Raw genomic sequence first — 25,620 nt, 5'->3', positions numbered from 1 at the left:
CTTTGTTGACATTAATGTAATATACAATCACGGTTGTCCCAATTACAAACTCGAGACTAGAGTCGGCAAATATGTATCTTACCACCACCCTAAACACACAAGAAGAAAATTAGAGAAGCAGAAAAGTCTTCATCGCCTGAATGTGTTTTATTTGATTCACATATTTAATAAATACGTTATTAAAAGTTACACAGTACTTATCTGAAACTGATACAAAAAATACAGAGCCAAACAATATAGCTGTCCTTTCTGTGAAAAGCGAGGCAATGAACATGTCACACGGACTAGGTAAACATGCAAATAAAATGCAAATAAAACACGCAAATAAAAATGGTGAAACAGTCTAACTAAAGGTTACAAGGTTTTGCAAGAATTTTGGTAGTAACCTCGAGATTTAGGGACACACTGCTTTTAAAAGGTGTCACTGTTCTAGAGTCTTTTGGACTCTGTGGGAGAGGGAGAGGGTGGGACGATTTGGGAGAATGGCATTGAAACATGTATAATATCATATATGAAACAAGTCACCAGTCCAGGTTCTATGCACGATACTGGATGCTTGGGGCTGGTGCATTGGGACGACCCAGAGGGATGGTATAGGGAGGGAGGAGGGAGGAGGGTTCAGGATGGGGAATGCATGTATACCTGTGGCGGATTCATGTTGATATATGGCAAAACCAATACAATATTTTAAAGTTAAAAATTAATTTAAAATAAATAAATAAAAAGCTTCACTCACATGAAAGTGCCCATAGCACCTCTGACTGCTCACTTTATGCTGATCACTAGGCTCAGTATTAGGGCTTCCCTTATAGCTCAGTTGGTAAAGAATCTGCCTGCAGTGCAGGAGGCCTGGGTCCGATCCCTGGGTCGGGAAGATCCCTGGAGAAGGAAACGGCAACCCACTCCAGTATCATTGTCTGGAAAATCTCATGGACAGAGGAGCCTGGTGGACTGCAGTCCATGGGGTGGCAGAGTCAGCCACAACTGAGCGACTAACACTTACTTAGGCTCAGTATTATAGGAGAATGATTGTCAGCCCTGTGTCCTGATTCAGAATCTATATTTTGTAAAAATCTCCCCCAATGGAATTCTGATGGCTTACCAGCTTTGTAAAGCACTGATATTATAAATGAAAAAGGAAATGGCACTGTTCCTGTTCTTCAATAGCTGATAATGTAATTGGGGACACAAGAGACACCAATACAAACTGACCAAGAGTAATAAGTATGTTATTTGAAGAGTGTGGTAGGAATTCATAAAATGGAAAAGTCAGTTTGTCCCAGAATCAAGGAGATAGGTGAGACTCTGATTGGAATTTACAGAGTGGACAGTGAAGAGTAAGAGAATGGCATTCTTAGTAAATCAAATAATGTCAGCCAAGAAGCAAAGACAGAGGTTGCTGAGGAGCCTGACATCATGGAGATCCCATGTGAGATGCTAGATTACAATTTATTGAGAACTGTTGCAACAAATCCTCTGTCCATGGGACTTTCCAGGCAAGAATACTGGAGTGGGTTGCCATTTCCTCCTCCAGGGGATCTTCCTGACCCAGGGATTGAACCCATGTCTCCTGCATTGACAGGCAGATTTTTTTTTTTACCACTGAGCCACCAGGGAAGCCCCTGAGACAAGTCATAGACAGAAGCTTGGAGGCAAGTAGATTCAGGGAGCCCAAGATAAATCATAATGATGCTTCAGACAAGATAATTCTCAGATTCTCTATACATAGCAAAATCATATCTTAAAGCCATGAGAACCAGCCAGATCCTCTGAAATACGTAAGGAGCCCTGGGGACAGAAAAGATATAATCATAGTAATCAACTACACAGTGTTCCTTTATCCTCCCAACCACCCTATTGGGGAAAATTATTATTATCATCCTTATTCTCCTGATGTCAAAACTGAGATCAGAGAGGTTGTGTAACTTATCCAAGAGAATACAGCAAGTAAGTGGGATTGAGATCTGGTCTGATTCTCCCAGTGAAACTCTTTAAGCCCTCTCTTTTGTCTCTGCCTTAGGTGGCCACAGGCCCTTATCAAGACAGAACTGTGCAACAGACAAAGACAGATGGCAGATGATATCACTTACATGTGAAATCTTAAAGAAAATGGCACAAAGGAACTTATTTACAAAACAGAAACAGACTCCCGGACCCAGAAATCAAACTTAATGAATACCAAAGGGGGAGATGGGAGGGATAAATTAGGAATTTGGGATTAAAATATATACACTAACTCTGTATAAAATAGATAAACAACAAGGACCTACTGTATAGCACAGGAAGCCATACTCAACAGTTTATAACAACCTATAATGGAAAAGAATCTAAAAAAGATTATATACATTTATGCTGTTGTTTAGTCACTAACTTGTATCTGACTCTTTGTGACCCTATGGACTGTAGCCTGCCAGGCTCCTCTGTCTATGGAATTTTCCAGGCATGGAAATTAGCTACTAGAGTGGGTTGCCATTTCCCTTCTCCAGGGGATCTTCCCCACCCAGGGATTGAACCTGTGTCTCCTGCATTGGCAGACGGACTCAACCGCTGAACCACCTGGGAAACCCATATATGTATCACTTTGCTGTACAGCTGAGACTAACACAATATTGAGTCAAGACAGAACTGTACATGGGTAGAAGTTAGTAAAGTGAGCCAGGCCATCAGGCCCCATTCATGTGATCACCCCCTTGCTTCCTCACCACCTGAAAATATAGTATTTCTGTGCCCAGCAACAGGGCATAATGCCCTCTTCCTCAGATCAGAAGGAGAGTGGTGTGGTTAAGGATTTTGGGTCCCACCACGATGGGAACTGCAGAAGGTCTGGCAAGTGTGAACTCTGCCCCAGGCAGCTTTTTTGGTGGCTGGGGCTAGTGAGGGGTTCCTGGGCAGTGGGCTGAGCAGATGGAAGTGTGGGAGACAGTTTTACCCCCTCTCATGCATCCCTGAGTACTGCCCTGGCCGCTAGAACCTCCTATCACCGCATTTCCTTCACCCGTGGTAAAACAGTCACTAACTCGCTGGCTCTTCCTAATACCTCCGTCATCTGGGGCAGTGGCCCAGCCAACCCTCAGCCTAGAAAGGTCTGAGGAGGTGGGGACAGTCCGGGCTATAGCCATCAGCGGCGCCTGGGGGAGTTGACAAGGAGGAGGACACTGCCACCCGCAGCCTCTGGGAGCTCACTGCAGCCCGGCCCGCGGACAGCCTCGCAGAGGCAGCCCTAACCCACCCCCGGGGTGGTGGCGGCAGGCAAGAGAAGGAAAGGAACCATGTTCCTCGCTTGCCCTGGTTTCTGGGTCCTCGTGGTCCTAGGCAGCAGCTGGGCAGGCTGGGGGAACCTAGGGGCTGAAGCAGCAAAGCTAAGGCAGTTCTACGTAGCTGCTCAGAGCATCAGATGGAACTACCGCCCCGAGTCCACACACCTCAGGTAAGGCAGGTGGGGTGTCTGGATGGGTTTCTCCGGGAAGAATAATCTATTTCTTTTAGAGAACATTCCTTTTGCAATTCCATTTCTGTGTGTGTGTGTGTGTGTGTGTGTGTGTGTGTTTAACTTCAGATAGGTAAATATAATTAATAGGAGGGTTTAATGAATAAAATTGGTGGATGCTCATTTTGCCTCTAATAATACAGTGTAATATTCTAAGGTTACAGAAAATATTGTTTGGCTAGATACTGCTTTCAAGAGTTTGTTGTTGATATAATTTTGTTAGTATCATTGCTTGTTGGTTTAATATATTGATTGATTCAAAAGCACCAGGCACCTACCTCTTCGTTAGCCCTTGTTGCAAACTCCTATTCCAGATATTTAGTAGTTTAGTATTTTTAGGAAGGGCTTCCCTGGTGGCTCAGATGGTGAAGAATCTTGCGCAATGCAGGAGACTTGGTTTCAATCCCTGGGTCAGGAAAATCCTCTGAAGAAGGAAATGGCACCCCACTCCAGTATTCTTGCTTGGGAAATCCCATGGACAGAGGAGCCTGGTGGACTATAGTTCATCAGGTCACAAAGAGTCAGACACAACTTCTAGGTACATACTATTTATTTTATATCCACTTAGCTTCATCTTCTAAAACTAAAGATGTGTACCTTGTAACTTTATTATAAGCAGATTATTGAGTAACAACTGCCAAACTTTTGTTGCCTTCTCATAAATGACTTTCAAATCATCAATTCATAAAAATGCAACATTGTTTTTCTTTTATCTTTTTTCCTGTTTCACATGACTCTCATTCTTCTCTCATTCTTTATCAGTCCCTGGGATATGGTCTACTCTGGCTATTTTGATAAGAGTCACTATTAAAAGGCCTATGTAACTAAGACAAGGGTCAAATAATAAAACTGTATCTGAGTTGCAAACTCTTTTCCTAACTGAAAGATTAGAAATAAGATTTCCCAGAAATTAAACAAATCACAGGTTCTACTCAGTATTTCTCTGAATAGTAAACCTCTTAGTGTAACTAAGATTTTTTTTTAACTTAACATCACAGTTTAAATGATTGTGAAAGATGTGTTCCTCTTTAACAATTTCGAAACCAAAGCAATCTGCCAGGAAAGTATTGTGATGTTTTAAGCCTTTTAGTGCATAACATTAACCCTTTCAAAATCTCTTCTCTGTAACTGGATTATTTCGGAGGGTGTGTCAGCTTGGTCTTGTAGTAGTAAGTCCCTCTTTAAAAAAATCATTTAAAATATTGTATTTCAAGGTGATAATCTAGGTCACACCCTCACCCTTAGAGAGCCGATACTAACAAAAACCCCAAAGGAAATAGCAGTCTTTCCAACATCTATTTTCCTGCTCATGGGTAGAACACTAGCTTGGATGTTGGCTTTCCTATGTCATGCTTATGCTTGCTTATACTTGGGAGTTCTTTCTTCTGCAATTAACAATGAGAATAACAAGTTGAATATTGAAGGCAGAATCACATAGGGCAACACCCTGATTTACATGGTGAGTTGGTCATCCTATCCTCTCACTCTGTGATTGAGTTTCCAGAATTCTGGGAACAGTTACTCCTCTGGTATCAATTATTGAGTCAAAACCAAACAGTGATAATCCAGATGAACTGTCACTATTTTCAAACCTCAAATCATGTCATTTCTTTCTAGTACTTCTTTTTTAAAAATTTATTTATTTTTAATTGAAAGATAATTGCTTTACAGTATTGTGTTGGTCTAGTACATCTACGTGAAAAATTAAACCTGTATATCTGGCTGCTTAAACTAAGAACTTGTTTTAAATTGTCCTACATCGAGAGCTAATGATACTCACTATAAAGAAATCAACATCCATCCTTTCCTAAAGTGTATTTTAGCACCAAGCAAAGATCTTTCCTTATTTCATGTAATATTGTCAGGGCAGTGCCTTTTAGTGGTGAAATAGATCTTTTATTCTTGCTCTGGAACAAAAGTGAATATTTTTGAAAATTTCCCTAAGGAAATATGTTCAATCACTTGCATGCATATAGTAACAGATATTGAAAAAAATAGATGTACATTGGTCTCTCAAGGGTTTAAGCCTTATATGATTTTATTATGAATAAATCATCTTTAAAGAATTCTCATAAATGGAAAACTCATCATGCATATTGTTTGAATTCATCTTTAACTTTCTGCTCAGTCTGATTATTTTCCAATAGCAATTCAGTTGTTCAAATTAAAAATAAATATACCTCTGTATGCACACACAATATACACAGGGAAACATATTAGGATGCACAACTCTACTAAAATTACTCTACATAAAAGACTGATTTTTCATAGTAAAGATCTTATACTGTCACCTGTACTCCTGTATTTAGAGATCTATGGTTAGGGTCAGGAAACACGTTTCAATTGCACCCTTCCAAGAAAAAGGACCTCCACATTATGGACACTAACATATACAATCCTAGGGTTCTTGGGCTCTATAAACTCTTAAGAGGTCATTTAATTAATTTTCAACTTGCCTGTTTTAACTTCCTACTTTTTCCCAAACTCAAAGCACCCAAAGCAATTAGTAAATAATTGTCTAGTTTCTACCTGAATGCTTCCAGTGACTGAGAACCTACCACCTTCTATAGCTAGCCCTTCCAAAAATACTTATGCGTGCCTCTTTTAATTCTGCATTCAAATATTAACACAGTTCTTGTACCCCACATTTTAAAATTATGAGAACTACTAAAATTACAGATTTTTCTGCTTGCTGGGAAAACTTGAAAGTGAAAAATCAACTTTAATTACACTTTTAAGATATTACTAGCTAAAATGCATTGAATATTTACAATGTGCCAGCTCTAAACCCTTTGTAGGTATCAGTTTATTTAAAATTTGTAATAATCCTTGAAGGAAATTTTACTGTTGGTCCCAGCTCACAATTACAGAAACAGAGGCAAAAATGGATTAAATAAACTTTTCAAGGTTATATAGGTAACAAGGGGTAGATACAGGATTCAAATCCAGACACTCTGTACATACAACCAGTTCTCTTAGCCTCTGTGCTACATAAACATCAAAGCAAATGTGATTAGTATCTTTCTCTGTTATGACCTAATTATACTGGGCCACTCTCTGGATTAGGAAGCATATCAAAGCCAATATGGGCAACTGGTTTACACATCTGTAAGAAATTGTCCCCAATTATCTTTCCTTTTGGGCTCCCCTAGTGGCTCAGATGGTAAAGAATCTGCCTGCAATGCAGGAGATCTGGGTTTGATCCCTGGGTTGGAAAAATCCCCTGGAGCAGGCAACAGCTATCCACTCCAGTATTCTTGACTGGGGAATCAGATGGACAGAGGAGCCTGGTGAGCTGCAGTCCATGGGGTTGCAAAGAGTCAGAGATGGCTGAGCAACTAACACTACTACTATTATCTTTCCTTTTACCTTTACCTTTGAGTTTAAGACAAGGATGGGAATGGCGTGCCCATCTTTAGAGACACAGAAGGAAAGGATGGAAATTATCCCAGTACTCTCCCTGCTTTCCTCTCTGAATTCTTAACCATGGAAACAATTGGCCCTGTGCATCTGTGGATATGAAAGCTGAAGATACAGCCGGCTAACTGTACTGTTATAGAAGGGACTTGAACATCTGCAGTTTTAAATAAACTGATACCTACAAAGGGTTTAGAGCTGGCACAGGGGTGTCGTGGAACCAACCCCCACAGATACCAAGGATGACCGGACAGTAGTTTTTGAATCTTGGTTTTGCCATTATCAACTGTTTCTCCTCAGGCAAGTTACTTAAACTTAGATTTGTTATTCATTTGTTTCCTATATGAATCCCAGGGCTTTGACTCCATTAGCCATCTTCAACTTCTGAGCAAGAAAGAGTCCATTAAATCAACAGTTTTTGACAGTTCCCCAGCAGCTTGGGCTTCCTTGGTGGCTCAGGCGGTACACAATCTGCCTGCAATGCAGGATATGCAGGTTCAATCCCTGGGTTGAGAAAAATCCTGGAGAAGAAAATGGCAAACCACTCCAGTACTTTTGTCTAGAGAATTCCATGGACAGAGGAGCCTGCTGGGCTACAGTCCTGCTGTTGCTGCTGCTAAGTCGCTTCAGTCGTGTCCGACTCTGTGCGACCCCAGAGACGGCAGCCCACCAGGCTCCCCTGTCCCTGGGATTCTCCAGGCAAGAACACTGGAGTAGGTTGCCATTTCCTTCTCCAATGCAGGAAAGTGAAAAGTGAAAGTGAAGTCGCTCAGTCGCGTCCAACTCTTCGAGACCCCATGGACTGCAGCCTACCAGGCTCCTCCATCCATGGGATTTTCCAGGCAAGAGTACTGGAGTGGGGTTCCATTGCCTTCTCCGGGGCTACAGTCCATGGGGTCACAAAGAGTCAGACATGACTGAGCAACTAACACCAGCAGCTTAAAACTGTATATGAATGATGAGTTGAAAAGCAGCTCACATATTTATTCATAAGGAATTTGGCCATATCTTTAATCATTTAAAATATAAGCCTAAAGTTTGGGTTCTTTTTTAGAACTTTGATCTGAGTAATAGGGTTGGTTAATGCAAGCTAAATTTGTGGAAGAATGGTTATCACAATAGAATATTCTTGAAGACATCAATAATTATTTTATTAACTTCACTTATCATTCGTATTTATAAGACCTGGGGTTTCTGAAATGCAGTTTAAAAATACTGTTATTTCTAGTAAAGGTTTGAGGACATGAGAGATCTATTTTGTTGTACTGTGAGTAGATGTCATATAAGCCTTTCAAATGTATCTTATTTCCAGTTCGAAACCTTTTGAAACCTCCTTTAAGAAAATTGTCTACAGGGAGTATGAAGCATATTTTCAGAAAGAAAAACCACAATCCAGAACTTCAGGTAAGCCTGAAATATATTTTTAAATTTTGAAGATAAAACTCTATGGCTAATTTGATATTCACATATACCTAAAATATACATTTAGGGATATTTTATAGTAATGTGTCTTTGTTGTTTTTAACCAGTGTGACTACATAATTTGTAGGGCTCTTATTCATAGTGTCGAGAGTTTCAAAACAGTGACAACAAAGCATTAAGCCAAGCTGGGGGCCCTCCTGAGTATGGGGCCCTGTGCAATTTCATGGGTCACATGCCTATGAAGACAACTGTTTTTAATATTGATTTTAAAAAGCTAAACACAACTTTTAAGCGTTCGAATTTTTATTCATTCATCTAGCAAACTATTAAAGAGCACCTACTGTGGGCTGGGCATTGAAATAGGCACTATGGATGTCATGGTGGACAAGACAAATGCATCCCCTGCCTTCGTGGAGCTTATGGTCTAGTTTAACGAGCACAAATGAACTTTAGCAAATGATTATTTGCTGGGTCCTGAAATTCGTTTAAAGGAACTGTATATGGCTGATTTTTTTTTGCATCTATCCTTCCCATCTCTTTTTTATTTAGTGCGATATGCATAATAGCTATAATTTTTAAAGAAAAATTTCTTCTCTTTTCCTCAACTCTTTTTCAGTTAAGGAAAGTAGGATGAATGGGTTTCTGGGATCTCAAATGTGGTGAATATGGTAACATAGTTCACAGGACTGATAAAGGCCATTAGGAGATGACGTCCTCCAGTTAGGTCCCCTAGTTGATAATTCACATATGCTCAGATGGTACAGAGTCTGCCTACCCTGCGGGAGACCCAGGTTCAATTCCTGGTTCAGGAAGATCCTCTGGATAAGGAAATTGCAACCCACTCCAGTGTTCTTGCCTGGAGAATCCCAGGGACAGGGGAGCCTGGTGGGCTGCCAACTATAGGGTTGCACAGAGTCGGACACGACTGAGGTGACTTAGCAGCAGCAGCAACAATGGGCTTCTCTGTGTTCTGCAACACATTCTTCACCTGAGAGCACAGGATTGTGTTAGCTTACCTCCTGCAGTTTTCATCCCAAAACTGCATAAAATTGGGTACAGGCTGTGCTACCATCCTGCAATCTCAAGACAGGCCACTCTTTCCCCCAATTTGACATTGGGCACCAAAGAAAAGGTAGAAACGGTCTTAGGCCATCTGGTTTATGGAGGATCTAAATGGCAGCTCAAACAACATTCAGCCGTGTTTGCTGTTTGCCTCCATGCATGAAGGTATTTGGTTTGCATTTGTAAAAATACCCCTTTGTTTTGCTTTAATTCTGAAGAAGCAAATAGGGAGGCTAAACAAATATTGCTAACCACTCATTGCAGTAAGAGGTTAAATTACTTAGAAGACTTATTCTGGGCATCGGGCATGTGCAGCCATGTGATGCCAACAAACAAATCAACCGAGCAAGGCATCCATGGTAACAAATTGAAGTGGACCATGTGACAGCAGTCAGCACCTGACTTGGCTTATGGGCATTCTGGGCAGGTGGGAGTAGCCAGTGGGGGCTTCTGTTGGGAGCTAGGTCTGAGGGTATCAGCCAGAAGAGAGGGGTCAGTCAGTGGAGTCAGCTATGGCCAGGAGTGAAAACCAGTGCAGACATGGGGACTATTCCAGGAAAGTGAGGGAGCTGCCCTGCCCTGCAGAAGGCGGTAAAAGAAAGCTTTGGTTCAAGAGTCTAGAGACCTGAGTTCTAGTCCCAGCAATGCCACCCAATCACTGACTGACGTTGGACACGCCACTCTTTCCATCCACTTCCAAGGCTTTGTAACCATCTCTCAGATGAGGATTCAGCTCTATGGACTCCATGGTCCTATGCAGAACTAACATAAAAACTCAAACAAAAAGCTTCTCACAAGGTCAGTGTAAACTCTAGGACTTGGAGCTCAGGGAGTGGAATAAGACAACAGTGGGTGGAAACATAGGACGACTGTCTCAAAGATCACATTCTCTCATTGCTAAGGGAAAATGAGTTTCCTATCATTGCTGTAACAAATTACCACAAACTTAGTGGTTTAAAACAACACAAATTTGTTATCTCAAAATTCTTGAGGCCAGAAGTCCAAATGAGTTTCACTGAATTAAAATCAAGGTGTTTGAAGAACTCTGTTCCTTCCAGAGGCTTCTGGGGAGAATTATTTCCTTGCCTTTTCCTGTTACTACTGATAGAAGCTACCTGCATCCATGGACTCATGGCCCCTTCCTTCTTCAAAGCCAGCAGGTAGCATCTTCTAGTTGCTAACTCAGATACTCCTGCTTCCCTTTTCTGAGGACCTTTGTGATTACGTTGGGCCCACCTGGATAATCCAAGAAATGCTCCCCATCTCAACTTCCTTAACTTAATCACACCCACAGAATCTATTCTGCCATATAAGATAGCATATTTACAGGTCCCAGGGATTAGAAGGTGGGAGGGCATTATCCTGCCTACTACACACCACCCCACAACAAAACTCTGCCACAATGTCCTCCATTTCAGGAAATGGCCCTCTCATCCACCCAGCCCTCCAAACCAGAACCTCAGCAGCCATCCATGGCCACTTGACCTCCCTCACCCCCTACTCTACATGCAACCCATCAAGTCCTGACAGTGTGATCTAAACAGCTCTCTAATATGTTCTCTCCTTATCATCTCCATTGTCCTAACCTTGAACTAAGTTACCAACATCTCTCAGCCTTCACTCTGGTTTCTCACAAATGCAGCTGGTCACTGGTCCATGTTGCACCCCTGCTTCCAGATACTATTAGGTTAAGAGGCAAAACTCTGAGAGGTCTTTAAGGCCCTGTGTGATGAGACCTCTGATCATGCCTTTGGCTTCACTTTCTGCCTTTCTCTCTTACCTCCAAAGCTCTGCCTTCCCATGGCTATCTGCCAGTTCTCTGAATAGGCCAAGTGTGCTGGCACCTCAGTGCCTTTGTACATGCTAGTCCCACTCCCTGGACTGCTCTTGTCCATCTCTTTGCCTTGCCTTTGGGCTTCAGTTAAAGTCTCACTGTGGTGGTGTCATATTGAATTAATTTTCACAACCACACAGGATTATAAGAGACAGTGTAGGGACAGCTCATGAAAGAGCAATTCTCCGAAAAAATGCTGAGTGTATATTTATAAAGTCCTCTTTTTGGACAAGGGAGTCATATAGTAAGGCTTTGAAGATAAGAAAGTTTGTTCTGCGTGCAGAACACCACCTATCGAGGCTGACGTGTCAACCAAGATATCTGTCTTAAGGGCATGAGAAAGAGCACAAGGAAAGGGTAAGACAGAACAGTCTTCAGAAAACAGGGCCTTGAGAAAGTAACAACATTTATATCTTCATACCTCACTTCCTCAGGGAAGCATTTTCCAACTCTGATCCCCTTCCTTCCTCTAAGAATTGCCTAGAAGCCCCTGTCAAATGCCCTGCAGAGAATCCTTTTCTTTTCTTTCATAATATGAACCACAGTTTGCAATTAAATATTTGTGTGACCATTTGTTAAAATCTGTCTTGCCTTCTATTTGAAGGCAGGGGGTACATCTGTTCTACTCACCATTCCAATTCTGACACCTAGGATAATGTGAGCACTCAATATTTCTTAAAAGAATGAATAACTACAAGGTGCAATAAAAAGAGGTGGTTAAAAGCTTAGCATTTAGAGTCAGACAGATTTAAGGTTAAATTATAGCTATGCCTCTAATTAGCTATATACTATTGGGCTTGATATTTAAATTCTCTGAGGTTCAGTTTCTTCATCTGTAAGATAAGTATCTTAATAACAACCTTAAAGATATGCTGGAAGGTTTAATGTAAAGACTTAGAGTGCTCAAATATATCAAGAGGGACAATTACAATTATCTCCATGGCAAACAAATGCTAGTTGAATTCCATGACTACTGTAACTTCCTTCTCCTGCTCCTGTGATTCCTAATGGGCAGAAGCCAACCCCATGAGAGCTTATGGATGGCCTGGAAGTGAGAATGGTCAACTGTCTGAAAAAGGGCTTTTGGCAACAAGTCTTAAAGCTTTGAAGGACATCAGAATCATTCAGGAGCACACCTCTAAAATGCAGATTCCCAGACCCCACCTCCAGACAGACTCAGGTTCACTGGGGCTGAGAGAGTACTTACTTGAGAAATCTGCCTTTTAGTTCAACCGTCACTGATTCTTGATGCAGAAGCATCTAAGGATTACACTCTGGGAAACTGTAACATATGATTCTTCAGAAAGCTGAGTCAAATATCAACTCTTGCCCTAACTCCACAGACAGAGTTGGTCCTTCATCCTTTCTGCTCCTGTAGCATTTTGCCCATATCTCAGCAGTAGCTCCTACCATATGTCTATCTCCAAATGAGCCTGTGAGCTCCTTAAGGACAAGGACAGTCGCTTATTTATCCATGTGTCTCCAGGACCTAGCACAGCACCTGGCATGTAGTAAGTGAAGCCTCACTGTTGATTTCTGCACCTCAATCTGCTGTCCCTGCTGTGCTCCCCATCAAAGTAACTGCTAACATTACTTATCCAGTTGTTTAGATCAAAACCCTGAGGATCACCCTTGCCTTCTCTCTCTCAATGGCTACATCTAACCCCTCAGCAAATGTGCTGCCTCTACTGTCAAAATGCCCAGAGTCTAACCTCTTCTCCCTGCTTCACTGCTGCACATGCTGGCCCAACACAGCATTATCTCCAGTCTATACCACCTGGTCTGTGTCCGCTGTTGTCACTACACAGAATATTTTCTACCCAGCAGCTAGGACAAATCTTTCTTGTGATTTTTTTTTTAGGATGAACTTTAAAAAAAAAAAAAACTTTTTATTTTGTATTGGGGTATAGTGAATTAACAATGTTGCGATAGTTTCAAGTGGACAGCAAAAGGACTCAGCTGTACATAAATGTGTATTCGTTCTCCCCCAAACTCCCCTCCCACCCAGGCTGCCACATAATATTGAGCAGAGTTGCCTGTGCTATACAGTAGGTCTTTGTTGGTTATCCATTTTAAATATAGCAGTGTGTACATGTAGAATTAACTTTAAAACATATGAGACCATGTCTCTCTGCTGCACAAAGCTCAGTGATTTTCCATTTCACTTAGAAGAAAATCCAAAGTCCCTACCATGGCCCATAGGGGGTGACCCTAACTTTTCTCACTCTGGCCACACTGACGGTCTGTTCTTTGGATACATCAAGATCACTCCTGCCTCAGGACTCTGAACTTGCCTCAGGGCCACAGAATGGTCAGTTCTGCTCCCTGACTTCATTTAGGTCTCTGAGGTCTCCCACCGCAGAGAGATCTGAAGTAGCCAGTCGCCTTCTCTCACCTCACCCTTTCTTGACCCAAGATGGCAGTCTCTCCAGGAATGACAGTGAATCAGAATGGGGTGGACATGATCAGAACTATTTCTTCTATTTCCTTAACTGGCTTTGGGCCCAAGCCAGGTATTTCCACCTTCCTTTCCTTATCTGCCTGCATGGAATACAGAGGTAATGAGCTGGGAAAGCCTTCTAGATTGAAGATAAGCTCATCAACTTCAAGACTGAGAGGAATGACAGCAATCACCTGTGGGGTTTTCTGCATGTTTTTCTTGCTTAGCAGCTCTGTCTTGCTGCTGCTGCTGCTAAGTTGCTTCAGTCATGTCCGACTCTGTGCGACCCCATAGATGGCAGCCCACCAGGCTCCCCCGTCCCCGGGATTCTCCAGGCAAGAACACTGGAGTGGGTTGCCATTTTCTTCTCCAATGCATGAAAGAGAAAAGTGAAAGGGAAGTCGCTCAGTCGTATCCGACTCTTCGTGACCCCATGGACTGCAGCCTACCAGGCTCCTCCATCCATGGGATTTTTCAGGCAAGAGTACTGGAGTGGGGTGCCATTGCCTTCTCCGAGCAGCTCTGTCTTAGTAATCCTGAATACAGACATATTTAAAATCCTTGTTTTCATAGGACTTCTTGGGCCTACTTTGTATGCTGAAGTTGGAGACATCATGAAAGTTCACTTTAAGAATAAAGCACACAAGCCCTTAAGCATCCATGCTCAAGGAATTAAGTACAGTAAATTCTCAGAAGGTAAGAGGAATTTAACATCATATCCCTCTGACATGGGAAAATGTACAACTCTTTTACCACCAGTGTCAAACATTTTGAACCATATTGTTAATTAAGTTAAGAGAAATCTCCTTTCCTATAACTGGTAATAATAAAAATTGTGCCTTTGTAGATTTCAGAGGAGAAAGTGAAAACCTTCTGGAGTCATCTAGACCTCAGTTTTTTTGCTATGTTCTTGTTTTTGAATAGTTGGATGGGCAGGTTATCTAATCTTTATGAACTCCAATATGTTCCTCTGCAAAATGAGAATAATAATATTGCAAGATGGGTTAAGGCAGGGGTTCAAAAACTTTTTTGTGAAGAGCCAGTAAATACTTTGGGCTTTGAGAGTCATAGAATCTATCTTGCAAATACTCAAATCTACCATTTAGTACAAAAGCAGCCACAGACAATATGTAAATGGATGCTCATGGCTGTGTCCCAGTAAAATTTTATTTACAAAAAACAGGCAGCTGGCTGGATTTGGTCCATGAGCCATAGTTTGAAACAGTGACATAGGACTAGTCAAACACAGGGCTACCCTGGCACATAGGTGGCATCTAATAAGTGATATTCAGTGGTGATGATGGTAATAGATGTAGTATTGAAATTTTGGACATACTGAAGTGGTTAAGAACATAAACTTTAAAAGCATACTTAGGTTCAAATTCCAGCTTTACAATTTCTGATTCTATGAGTATAGCATCTCTGAGCTTCAGTTTTCTCATCTATAAAATTGGAATAGTTATACCTATTCCATAAGATAGCTTTGAGGAACAAATGAGATCATTTAGGTAATGTACTAAATATGGTTCCCTGGAACCTGGTAAGTCCCCAGTAAATGGTGACAGTGATGGTGAAGATCATGGATATGGTGGAGGTTAAAGGGACCACATCAGCTACAGAATGGTAAGTACCTATTGTTGATATTATTCTGGTTATTTCCATTACGTTGATGTTCAGACCACAATAAGCAGAGTAGAGTTCTGTTAGCGACTGATTTAAGAAAATTATCCATACTACAATAGATGTTCGTATAACACCATTTAAAAATAAATTTTAACTTTTCATGATTCACAATTCTTTTCCCCATGTATGCCAGCCATTATACCTTTGAAGAGAAGAACTAAGTAGGAGAGTAGTTTACAATGTAGGTCTGGAACTAGATACCCCATACAAATTTTGGCTCAGACATTTATTAGCTGGGTGACTTTTGGCAAGTAACTCTACCTCTTGGTGCCTCGTCTTTCTCATCTGTAAAATGGGGATTGTAATCATATCTATCTCATATAGGTTTGTGGTCAAGAAATATCAGAACAATGCCTTGCATATTCTCCAGGCAAGAATTCTGAGTGGATTGCCATGCGCTCCTCCAGGGGACCTTCCCCACCCAGGGGCTGGACATTGGCACGCAGGTTCTTTACCACTGGCGTCACCTGGGAAAGTGAAAGAAAGTGAAGTTGCTCAGTCCTATCCAGCTCTTTGAGAACCCATGGACTGTAGGTTGCCAGGGTCCTCCATCTATGGGATTTTCCAGGCAAGAATACTGGAGTGGGTTGCCATTTCCTTCTCCAGGCCACCTGGGAAGCCCTGTATATAAAATAAGCACTTGATAAATATTAACAAATAATAAGCACTTGATAATTTTATGATGATAAAAGTAATTCAATTAAAATGTCTTTAAATTATAGTGTTATAATGTCAATTTTATCTTGATTAAAAATGTTATTTGAAATATGTTCAAATAATTTAATATTTACCTGACAGTATATGGTTAGAGGGCTTCCCTGGTGACTCAGAGGGTAAAGAATCTGCCCGCAATGCTGGGGACCTGGTTGGATCCCTGGGTCAGAAAGATCCCCTGGAGAAGGGATAGGCTACCAACTCCAGTATTCTTGGGCTTCCCTGGTGACTCAGATGGCAAAGAATCTGCCTGCAATGTGCAAGACCTGGGTTCAATCCCTGGGTTGGGAAGATCCTCTGGAAGAGGGCATGGAAATTCACTCCAGTATTCTTGCCTGGATAATCTCCATGGACAGAGGAGCCGGGCAGGCTACAGTCTGTGGGGTCACAAAGAGTCAGACAGGACTGAGTGACTAAGCACACAGCACATATGGATTAGAAAGTGACTTTTTATTTATTATTTCCTATGTAAATTGCTATCAAACTCATCCTGACAACTCATGACTGATAATGTCAATGAACTAACCTCCCCAGGACCATTAGCATTATCACTTCATCTTTGGCTTGAGGAAAAACAATGAAGCATTAACTGAAATTTCAGGCATCTTGCCACTTTGCAAAACTCTGGGTGAGGTAGCATGTAATGGCATAATGACATAGTGAAGAAGAATTTCAACTACTTATAAGTATTCCAGATGACTGCATCAGGAATTCGGCAATGCCATGCACAAGGGGAGAACCCTCAAAAGGTTCCTGCTGCTGCTACTGCTGCTAAGTCGCTTCAGTTGTGTCCGACTCTGTGCGACCCCACAGAGGGCAGCCCACCAGGCTCCCCCGTCCCTGGGATTCTCCAGGCAAGAACACTGGAGTGGGTTGCCATTTCCTTCTCCAATGCATGAAAGTGAAAAGTGAAAGTGAAGATGCTCAGTCGTATCCAACTCTTAGCAACCCCATGGACTGCAGCCTACCAGGCTCCTCTGTCCATGGGATTTTCCAGGCAAGAGTGCTGGAGTGGGTTGCCATTGCCTTCTCCAAAAGGTTCCAGGCAGGTTCTATTTCAGATGTTGGAGGAGTTAAGTGTTACAGACTTTGTACTCCACTTAAGCTGTTTGCACAGAGAATGAACCTTGCAACATTATCCCTCTTCCTTTACTGTTTACTTGTCCCTGCACTCCCCTCCTGCCAGAATAATTTATGAGCAGTTGTTTTAAAATGTTCCCACCACTTCCATTGGTCACTTGGTTATTGCCCCTGGTTTCATGAATCTGAGAAAGGTAAACACAGATTAATGGGCAAAGTCCAATTTTATCTTGGAGATGAGATACAAATCTAGTGAACAGACTAAAAGATTGATCTGTCCTTTGTGGTGAAAAATAAAAAGGCAAGCCTTCTATTCATTTTATTGTGTCCTCTGTTAGAATAAAACATCTCCTTTTTCATGTCTGACACTTACCCTATGTCTTATAGCCTCCTTCTATGGTTTGTACTATTTTTTCAGGAGTGGAAATAAATTAACCATATGCTGAGTCAACTACAAGAGAATCCAGATTCCCTTATCTCAGAGGTAGATACTTGAGAGATGAATGGTTGGGAGGTTGAAACAATATAAAGGCTTAAGAGAAGACTCAAACAGTCTTTGTGGCTGCTTGGGCTAACCAGTGAATGATCCAACCTAGACAGCAATCTTCTTTATCTGGAAATTAATCCTTGAGCCCCACCAAAGATTTGGAGACCTACTGACATCAGCTAGAAGAAAAAGATAGCCATGGAAAGAATTCTGGCTTTAGAGCCAGAATGACCCCTGGATTTGAACCCTAAATTTGACTAGGCAATTGACTTTATCGCTAAGCCTCAGTTTTATTTCTATAAAATGAGGTAGCAATTCCTCCCAACTAAAGTTATTGCAAGGATTAGTCACAGTATATGTCAAGTTTTTGGCACATAGTGCTCATCATTTTATTTCTACGCAAATGAAATAAAATTCTACAATAGAATTCAGATGACAAAAGGAACTAAATTGCACAGAAAACTTCAGTTATCCAGAGTACATAAGGAATGAATTGTTTTGAGTAATAACATTTTCCAGATAGTTTGAGGTTTACTTTAAGTGTTAAGATACTTTTTAAAATCACTTTGGATAGAACTCTTTCTAAATGTTATACTTTCCCAGACTTTTTAAAAACAGAAGATGAGGAGTAAAATTCTAATCCCTTCCTAAACCATTACTTACAATCTACTATGAGATTTTACAAATATTCACAAATGTTAGAATTGTGTGTAGTCTAAGAGTAAACAGACTCGAAATGAAGATCTACGTTGTCTATGGTGAATGAAAGTCACTCAGTTGTATCTGACTCTTTGGCACCCCATGGACTGTACAGTCCATGGAATTCTCCAGGCCAGAATACTGGAGTGGGTAGCCTTTCCCTTCTCCAGGGGATCCTCCCAACCCAGGGATCGAACCCAGGTCTCCCACATTGTAGGCGGATTCTTTACCAGCTGAGCCACAAGGGAAGCCCATTATCTATGGTATTGTCATAGATAAAGACCCTGAGCTTTCATTCATGGATTTTGTTACATTTATTTTGGTTGTCCAGGAACTTTGTTGCTTTTTTAAATTCTAGACTATGCTTTAGTTAGGAGATGACTGGAAATATGAGTCCAGGTCAGGAAAGACGTTACTGTACGCCAAGTTGTAGCATGGTGTTTTCAACTTACTTCCAGTTGCACGCCCTCCACAGGTGTACAATGTTACATAGGGCAAGGATGGGCAGCTCTTTTGACAGGACAAATTGTGATTTATAAAAATACTTACAAGAACATTTCTTTTAGAAATGCATTTGATAGGAATATGTTTTTAAACCAGTAAATAAAATATTAATATCTGCAACTGTACCTGATTTTAAACTTTTTATCACTAAAAGAATTTCAATCTGAGGCTAAAATATCAGAAACTCTGTAGCTAGTATGTGCTGAACCGTTTGATCACAGTGCTACACGCTTGAGCAAATTTTGTTGTCCAGTAAGATTTCTGAAGCTGTTTCAGACAGTTCCCTTTAGCAATTTGTTTCTGAGGGAATATTAATATTATTCTTTGACTTGAAAGTGAAAGTGAAGTCGCTCAGTCGTGTCTGACTCTGCAACCCCAAGGACTGTAGCCTGCCAGCCTCCTCTGTCCATGGGATTCTCCAGGCAAGAATACTGGAGTGGGTTGCCCTTTCTTTCTCCAGGGGAACTTCCCATCCCAGGGATCGAACCCAGGTCTCCCGCACTGTAGGCAGACACTTTACCGTCTGAGCCACAAGGGAAGCCTTTGACTTATATTCTTTGACTTATATTCTCACAATTTAAATGTGGGAGTTGCACTGTGAATACTACACAACAAAATGAGTTCTATAATATTCAGCTATCTGCTGGTAAGCTAATTCCCCAAATAATACATAAACAAGTAAATAACTTTTCCACCAGAAATTGTTCTTTGCATCTAAGTGTTGCCAAATTCTCTATGTGAAAACTTAGTCCTCTCAATTTTTCCAAAACATTCCAATGCTTGACATCATGCAGTCAATTACATTTTCCACTTTGCTCTGGATATTTTGGCCTCCTACAGATGCTTCTTTGAGTATATAGTAAATATCTGAAACAAACTGTAAGGGCTAATATATTGATAATAATTCTCATAAGTCTAAAAAATGTGACAAGTGTGCAAGTCTTTCTTCTTCAAAAGCCTTGCAGGCCCTGAGCAATGAAACTAGGCTCTTTACACAACATCAGCACTCAAATTTGCTCAGTGCCTAAGTTATAGTCTCTAAAAGAATGTTCTGAATATTTAAGGGCACACCGGACAGTTCACTGAGTTTATTAAATGGAGAGGAAAAGCTCCTTAGTGGGTGACCAAAGCGGCCCTTTATGTAACTTCACTTTTCCAAAGCTTGTACGCACTATTTTACATTTGGAAAAAAAACCCTGAGAATCTCTGGGCAAATAATTAGTTCATCATGACAAGTGTAACCACAAAGCTGACTATAGACAGAGCAGGAAATGAACAGAATTGAGAACTATAAAATAAAAGGTCACCCTTGTGTAAAGAATTTATTCTAGCAGGAAGCTGAACAAGGACTTTTTGTCCTCTAGCCTAATAGTCTTTGCTGGATAGTTCTCCTCCTTTTGGTTAAGAGTTTTAAACTTTTTGTTTTGATTACAAAGTCAGATTTGCAAAAAATATATTTCATAAATGCTTCCTTTATATAGCCATTTCTATTTCATATGTCATGTTATATACCTTACAAAAATCAAAGATACAACTTGCTTGTTTTATTCTAGATGAAAAGTAAAATAAAATACTTTAAAGTGAAAAGAATTAAAGCAGTGAAAAATTATCCCCAAACTATCACATTAGTAATCCTCACTCAGTTTAATTACAGGATCTATTCCTATATGCAGATTTGTTTCAAGATGCCCATATTTCACCTTGTAATTTTTCATTTAGTTACTTGAAATTTATCCTGTGTTTAACTAACAAGTGAATCTGAAATTTTCAGTAATTTACTCTGGTCAACAAGGCAGACATTAAAAACCACCATGTGTTCAAATAAACTTAGATATGAAACCCTGACCATTTTTTGTTGTTGTTGTTCTTTTCTTTTTTTTAATTTAATATTATTCTTAAACTTTACAATATTGTGTTAGTTTTAAGTTTGATATTGTTGGATAATCAGTTATACTGCTCTATCTAGCATGTGTTGGAACTTCTTCAGTGATTCTTATATAATTATATGATTGGTCTCATTAGAGATGAACTGATCTGATCATGGTGTTCTGATCATGGCTTCTCCATTGAAGTGGCCCTAGAAGAAACCTAGAAATGAAATCCAACACAATCAGGGCACTTGCTTGTAGTCTGCTATTAACTAAGCTGTGAGCTCCCTCAGGGTCTCAAGCTATCTTCTTTATATTTGTGCCCTGGCACCTAACCCAGAGCCTGGGACATAGATGATTGTGATAACAATCATCACTGAACTAAACTGAGAAACTGAGGACCAGATTAGAAAGTAACGACTACATGTTATTTTCTGCTTGCTCTGAAACTTACTAAATTTGCTGTGATTAATATATTAAGAGACTTTAAGAACACAAGATAAATTGTATCAGAAGTATGAAGTTCATTTCTTCAAAAACGGAAGAGGCAATGTCAATTTTAAAAATGCCTAGGAGTGGGATGAGAGGCTCAAGAGGGAGAGCATATATGTATAATTATGACTGATTCACATACAGCAGCATCCAACACAATATTGTAAAGCAGTTATCCTCCAATTAAAAAAAAAAAAAAAACAGCTGAGAAAGGACATAACCAAAATACGAAAATATTAGCACAGGTTGCCATAACACTGGTTAAGTGCCAGATATTTTGCATGTATTTTTCAGTCCTCAGAACCCATAAACAATGAACTATCATTGCAAGAAAATGATTACATTGTCTTAAGTTATGAATGAGAATACTGAGGCTGCAATTTCCCCAAATTCAGACAGCAAGTGGTGCAACCAAGAAATTTCAAGTGTAGCTCCTAAACTCATGTATTTTCTCCCATAACCTAGCAGGGAGATGATACCATTAATCATATAATTTCACAAGTATTTTAATTATAGTATCATCAATTTTAATTAAGTATTTGTGAAATTATATATATCAGATATCATGGAATGAATAAGCTGAAATATAGGTTGATATCTGAAGTTTGAACATATGTTTATCCAGAGAAAGGAAGGAAAAACTTCAAAAGTTCTCTCTCACCCTACAAAGAATATCACATTTTATCCTTTTGAGAGCTTATGAATGCCATTTTCTACTAGAGAAATTCATACAGTAGAATCACAGTTGGAACAGTGGAAGCATTATGTCCAGAAACTTCATTTTTTCACCTCATGAAGTCACAAAGCATTAAGCATTGAATAAGGGTCATCATGCTTGATTCAACATAGCGTCAGTCAACAACTTGCCATGCAAATTCCGGTCAATAGACAAGGTTTGACCTGAGATGGCAAATCTCCTTATCAGTCCTGGTTGTGCTCTGTTACCAAAGCTGTTTTGCAACTTTCCAGAGGTAGTTCATTGTGTTTATTAGTAGAGACTCTTCCCCATAAACTCTTTTTTTCTTTTGGGTTTAGGCTGGAATAATATGATTATTCACAGGAAGCTATTTCAGCTTTTAACATTTCTCAACTCTTGATAATTTTAACACTCACATCCTTTTTATCAACAGAATGTAAGTTCAACCTATTAAATATTGGTTATCAGTGTCAAAAGGATATCCTCTGTGGGGGCGGGGAAGATACAAGAGTCCTATGTTAAGCTTTTCACTAGCACAAGGGTCACAAACATAGATGCCAACAGCAGCCAGGAAGGAAATTCAATGAAAATCTGAGTCCAGTAGAGACTGGTGATCAGATAGCCAGTGTCCAACTGCAGGGGGCAGCCAGGACTCAGATCCAGCCAAATTCTATGCAGAAATTTGGTCCAGTGTCACCTTGATCTCTAGCTTTTATTTGTTGTTGTTATCCCTTCTCCAGGGATCTTCCCAACCCAGGGATAAAACTCAGGTCTCCCACATTGCAGGTGGATTCTTTACTGGCTGAGCCACCAGGGAAGCCCAAGAATACTGGAATGGGAATCCTATCCCTTCTCCAGTGGATCTTCCTGACCCATGAATCAAACTGGGGTCTTCTGCATTGCAGGTGGATTCTTTACCAGCTGAGCTACCAGGAAGTGTATATTCTTTAACACAAACAAGCAATCCAGATTCTTACACAGTATCTCCATATAGTTAAAGTTGATATCTGATTTGGTTTAACACCACGCAATTCTAACAGATATACACATGAGCTTAGACTTGATGATCTTGCTTCTAGCCCATAGGAACCTTAAATCTTAAGAGTTCAATACGTTCATTGAGCACCTTCTCCATGCCAGGTACTGTAAAAGCATCAGAGATACTAAAAGAAGTATAATCCAGCACCTGTCTTTGAATTGTTCATATTCTAGTGATAGAAATGTGCATGGTACAGTTAATTATTATCTAGCAGGAAGAAAAGAAATTAATCATATAATTATACATATATTTAATTATAAATTGTGATGAGTGCTATAAAAGAAAAAAAAAGACACAGTATAATCAGAAATCAAGGAAGAAGCAAGCTTACATTTAAGCTGACATCTGAAGGATGAGCACACATTTACCCAAAGAAAGAAAGGGAGGAAGAACATTCTAGGCAAAGGAAATAATATCTGCAAAGATCCTGAGCTTGGCCACAATTTGGCATGTCTGGGAAACTAAAAGACCAGTCACATGGTCCAAGTGTGACTGATACACAGTGAACAAGGAGAAAAGTCACACATGTTGAGAATGGAGAGAAAAAAGGGCTAGATGATAAATGGACCTGTGGTTGCTGTTAGGGATTTTGAGAAATAAGAGGTCACTGTCAGGATTTTAAGCAGGAACATGGCAAAGAAAGATCTGCGGTTTTAAGGGATCCTTCTGTCTACAGGCTGGGAAATAGATTGTGGGGTTCCTCTTATGCCAGAATCCCAATGACCAGTTAACAGGCTAGTTCTCAAGTCTAGACTTGTCCTACAGTGATGGCTGTAGAGAGACACAGAGAAGAGTGCAAACTTGGAGTATATTTTAGAGATAGTACATTGCTGTGGATTATAAAATATGGACAACATAGAGGTATAAAGGGAGATGATACTGGATAGGCGGACTGGGTAAACTGATGAATGATTTCAGCAGCCATAGCAACACATTTAGTCTTTATCCTGTGGGTAAGACAAAACCCTTTAAAGTTTGATGGAATGAGTTGATACAGTTGGATTTGTGTTGAGCTTAGAGTAAATGATTCAGTTTCCTGTCTTCAATAGACTTTATGGTCCATCCACAACTAGTCTTTTTTTTTTCCCCCTATGACATAAGCTTAATCATCAACAATAAACTAGAGGCTTCTGAGGGTATTAAAGTATATCTTTATTTCTTATCTCTAAGGCAAATGAAATCGTGACTATAATATTATTTCATTTGGTTGCATTGTCTTTCATACACTGAATGGTGTCCTGTGGAGAGCGGGTCAGTAAATCTAGATATAACTACTCAACTCTTCTGTCTTATGATTTCCATGCTTAGAACCTCATGTGGTACAGCAGTACATGCTCCTGCAGCAGCTGCATGTCCCACTGCTGATGAGTGCAGATGCTGTTTCCCACACCCATCTGGAGAGCCCAAATATATGCTGATACCATGCCAATTCACACGAGTGTTTCTGAGTGGAATATATTTTCCTGATGATGTGCAGTTAAACAAGGGGAGCTGATACTAAGATAACATAAAATATTTCTTATAGAAATGCAGCATCTCAGACTCCAGTTCCTGGACACGAGGGAACAGATTTATCCTTTTGCTTAACAGACAGGTAGGCAAAACAGATGAAAGAACAGTTTTCAGATATTGAACAAGAGACACTGTGAGAGAATGGTCCACAAGAGAATGAGACGGGCCCTCTGCCTGGAGACAGTCTCCAGGGCATAGCACAATGAGGGTGAAATGAAATAGAGCCCAGCATTCTCTGTGAATTGAAGAAACAAACTTTACTTGATTTAGACTATAGTGATTGGAACTTATGATTTGTAGTGCAGAGTACTAGAGAGAATGGTGTAGACACAGAGAAAGTACTCGTGAGAATCCAGTGAACGGTCCTCTCAAGTCTTCAGCTATTATACTAATATGCACAAGAGGAAAATATTAAGGGTAAGGAAAATATTACTAAAGAGAAAAAAACAGAACAATCCCTAGACCACACACAGGATCAGGAATAGTGTATGTTCCCACTATCAAAAGTAAAAAGACTTCCTAATAAATGGGCATTGGGTAGAATCACCAGCGGGAACAGAAATTGGACAATGGACTGGAAAAGGTCAGTTTTCATTCCAATCCCAAAGAAAGGCAATGCCAAACTACTGCACAATTGCACTCATTTCACATGCTAGTAAAGTAATGCTCAAAATTCTCCAAGCCAGACTTCAACAGTACAGGAATCCTGAACTTCCAGATGTTCAAACTGGTTTTAGAAAAGGCAGAGGAACCAGAGATCAAATTGCCAACATCCACTGGATTATCGAAAAAGCAAGAGAGTTCCAGAAAAACATCTTTTTCTGCTTTATTGACTATGCCAAAGCCTTTGACTGTGTGGATCACAATAAACTGTGGAAAATTCTGCAAGAGATGGGAATACCAGACCACTTGATCTGCCTCTTGAGAAACCTGTATCCAGGTCAGGAAGCAACAGTTAGAACTGGACATGGAACAACAGACTGGTTCCAAATAGGAAAAGGAGTACGGCAAGGCTGTATATTGTCACCCTGCTTATTTGACTTATATGCAGAATACATCATGAGAAACACTGGGCTGGAAGAAGTACAAGATGGAATCAAGATTGCCAGGAGAAATATCAATAACCTCAGATATGCAGATGACACCACCCTTATGGCAGAAAGCAAAGAACTAAAGAGCCTCT

General features: G+C 40.3%; 1 protein-coding gene across 2 annotated transcripts in view; it reads left to right on the top strand.

Moving 5' to 3' along the window:
• The first annotated feature begins 3,135 nt into the window (after positions 1–3,135).
• The window catches only part of F5 (coagulation factor V), an 80,983-nt gene continuing 58,498 nt past the window's right edge, over positions 3,136–25,620 (top strand). For both annotated transcript variants that reach the window (XM_027564750.1, XM_027564751.1), the window contains exons 1-3: positions 3,136–3,427; positions 8,217–8,308; positions 14,236–14,358. In XM_027564750.1, coding sequence (XP_027420551.1) covers positions 3,270–3,427; positions 8,217–8,308; positions 14,236–14,358 — 373 coding nt within the window. In that variant the 5' untranslated portion in view covers positions 3,136–3,269. The remainder of the gene's footprint in view (positions 3,428–8,216; positions 8,309–14,235; positions 14,359–25,620) is intronic.

This window comes from Bos indicus x Bos taurus, chromosome 16 (genome assembly GCF_003369695.1).
Source record: "Bos indicus x Bos taurus breed Angus x Brahman F1 hybrid chromosome 16, Bos_hybrid_MaternalHap_v2.0, whole genome shotgun sequence".
NCBI lineage: Eukaryota > Metazoa > Chordata > Mammalia > Artiodactyla > Bovidae > Bos > Bos indicus x Bos taurus.
Note: the sequence above shows the minus strand (reverse complement) of the source record. Positions and strands in the feature narration are given on the sequence as shown.